The following is a 3252-nucleotide window of genomic DNA, read 5'->3' on the forward strand; positions in this document are numbered from 1 at the left end:
TATATACCTATAAATATTTATATTTATACATATTCATGCATGAAAAATTTTTATCGGGAATTCTGAAAAATTACGAAAAACTTTAAAAAAAATTTTCAGCAAGAATAACACGTTATATTGTTGAGCGGGAAATTATAACTAACGGTTATATTATTATTAGTCGATATTTGCTAAATATTTACTAATTTTTAATATTTATCGAAAATTGAAAGAAGTAAAATCGATATTTTTTATAAAAAAATTTTCTGTTGATTTGAAATAATCTATTGCAAACCACGATAAATTTTGCAGAGCACATGAGCATTTGCATAGAGTATGTCGACGCATCTTCCCAAGCGGCGCAAGATGTTCGTGAAATGGGTGTGCAAACGGAAGAGTATAAGGAAAACGATGACAAACAGTCTAATGTCGATTCGCCTTCCAGTCGATATTACGAGACTACCGAAAGTGTATCTACGTCTGAAAGTGAATTAGGGATGAACTCGGATCCTGAGATCTGCGAGAAGAACCATAAGGGAGTGATTATTCAAAAGGATTCAGAAATTATTGTTCTGAAAAACGAGCTTGGTGTATGAAATGATACATTTGATTTTCAAAATATCGTCATCAAAATAGTCTTTTTTTTAAAATTTTGTATAGTTTTTAGACTTTCTAAATTTTAAAATATTTCAAAAAATAATTTCATAATTTTTTTAAGAAAATTTCTTAGATATTTTTGTAAGAATATTTCTAAAAAGTGCTGCAAAAGTTTATTTTCTAAAATCTATTTTTTTAAAATTCCTTGGAAAAATATTCTTATAATATCTTATAATAATTTTAAGAATTTGTTATATTTTAAATTTATGAAGATTTCTAAAAAATATCTAAAATATCTAAAAAATATCTTAAATTTCCTCAGATTCTAAATTTCTTTTTTCGGAAATTATGGAATAAGAGAGACATATTAGAATATTTCGAACCATGTATATAAAAAAATTTAGAACAAATAAATTTTTTTCAATATTTCTGAAAACCATTCTAATTTATATTTTCAAAATCTGAATAATTTTCTAAAAACTTATAAAATTATACACAGAAATTCTAAAAAATTAAAAAATTTATAGAAAAACTTTGAAAAATTACATTATAAAAATTCTTAGAAAAAATTTTTGCAATTTTACATAAATAAATTCTGAAATATTCTAAGATTCTTTCTTTTTAAAACTTCTTATTCTATGATTTTTGAGAAAAACTTATAAAATCTAAAAAAGTTTAACTCATTTTTAAAGAAATCTTTATAAATTTAATATATGAATTAATATACGAATTCTAATAATTATGAAATAATATGAAAAATTTATTTACAAGAGCTTTATATATGATTATAATGAATCTGTGAATTTTATTATATGTTCGCTTTTCAGATGAAGGAGGATGAGCTGGAAGAGCTGCGGGAGCTGAATAAGCATATGCAAACGCTGTTAAGAGAGAAGGATGAAAATACAAGCATTCTGAGACGTAACATTAATGTAAATCGCAGTATTTACTCCCGACTAGTTCAATTAAAAGTTTGTGTAATTATTTGAATCTCGCGTCTCTAGACCCTGCAAGAAAAGTTGAAAGTAGTGAGCAACAGGCGCGACGACGAGGTAGAAGATTTAAATGCAAAAGTAATAGTATTGAATAATTTTATACAATTTTATACATTTGTTTGTCCTAAAATTTGTGGATACTATCGTATTGTTTTTCTTACAGCTTTCTTCCTTCGAGTGTCTGGTGGATCAGTTGAAAGCGGAGTTAGCTAGAAAATGTCAAGTTTGTTATTTCCAGACGCAGGAAATCCAGAAACTTAGAAAAGAAGTTAAGGAGATAGAATTACTTTCCATGGAAAACGAGTCGCTTACGGTTCGTACATACAAAATGTAGTAAACGCTGTGCAATATATCTAATTCCTTAGAGCAATGATGCATCTTTTTAAAGAGTTATTTTTAAAAATCCATTTTCAGAAACAGATAAAATCTTACGGTTCGTATAATGTTTTTTATTTTATTTTTTATTATTCTTAAAATAGAAAATATGATTTTATATTTTGAGCTATGCGGGCCATAAAAAATTCGCAAGCGGGCCGTAGGTTAAGACTTCACTGTCTTAGAAGAAACCGCGGATTTGTTTTAATGTATTAACATGTGTAAATGTGTGATGAATTAGCGGAAGGTGAAGGAAATGGAGCATTTATCAAGAGAGGCTGAGAGCTGCGGTATCGCTTTAGAGCAGATGAAAAATGTCTGGCGGGAACGTGATATGCTTCAAAAGCAATATCACGAGCAAAGTTGCACGTTGGCGGACAGAGAAGACGAAATAAAACGACTATTGACGTTGATAAAGCAAATGTCTGTTACGGCTGACACTCGTGAGGTGCGTCATTTGGCTACGTGCGTCACATTGCAATCCATTAATTTTAATGTCGATTCAATTAATAATAGGAAATAAATTATTCGAGAATACCGGTACGGCTACATTGTCTTAATTTATAATTAGAGTGGAACAGTATAAATACAATCAAAGAGATTTTACGAATTGCAGATTTTACCGATCATTACGAAGATATGTCATCAAAAAAAATTTGTAGTTTTAAATAATGAAAAAAAATTATAGGCTCGTAGAGTAGAGATTATTTTTTAATAAATACTTTCTTCATTTTGCAGATATATCTACAGTCTTGGCTATAAGTATCTAAAGCACACACAGAAAAATACATGTCACGTAATTACACATAGCACACAGCAGCGCTTGTAACGCGCTCAAAAAACGTTTATGCAAGTGAATTTCAGGCACTGCTGTGTTACGTGGAATATATCGCCTTTAATTATTAATCACTTGTTTAAAAAATTTATACGTCTACAACTCTATTATAAGTTTATCATAAATTTATTTTGAATTCTAGTAAGTTCAATACTTAATTAATATTCAAGATTACCAAATTAAAACAAATCGATTTATTATATAAAATCTCCTTTGAACAATTTTATAATATATTCTTCAAAAGAAAATAAATTCTTTTGAATACATGATAACGAGTTTTTCTCTAAAATTTGTAATAAGTATATTTTAAAATTATTATTAAGAAAATATTCTTTGTTAAAGATAACTGTTATTTTTTAAAGGAAAGAAAGTAAAATGAACAATCACTTTTCTTAGTGAAATAATATTTTTCTGTGTGTGTGTGTGTGTGTGTGTGTGTGTGTGTGTGTGTGTGTGTGTGTGTGTGTGTGT

At 27.9% G+C, this 3252-nt stretch overlaps 1 protein-coding gene across 1 annotated transcript in view; it reads left to right on the forward strand.

Moving 5' to 3' along the window:
• The window catches only part of LOC108693177 (paramyosin-like), a 24908-nt gene that overhangs the window by 2019 nt on the left and 19637 nt on the right, over window positions 1–3252 (forward strand). The window contains exons 4-8 of the mRNA XM_018201991.1: window positions 292–569; window positions 1404–1508; window positions 1581–1649; window positions 1735–1884; window positions 2188–2394. Of these exons, the coding sequence (XP_018057480.1) occupies window positions 292–569; window positions 1404–1508; window positions 1581–1649; window positions 1735–1884; window positions 2188–2394 (809 nt within the window). The remainder of the gene's footprint in view (window positions 1–291; window positions 570–1403; window positions 1509–1580; window positions 1650–1734; window positions 1885–2187; window positions 2395–3252) is intronic.

This window comes from Atta colombica, unplaced genomic scaffold, assembly GCF_001594045.1.
Source record: "Atta colombica isolate Treedump-2 unplaced genomic scaffold, Acol1.0 scaffold108, whole genome shotgun sequence".
In the NCBI taxonomy this organism is placed as follows: Eukaryota; Metazoa; Arthropoda; class Insecta; order Hymenoptera; family Formicidae; genus Atta; species Atta colombica.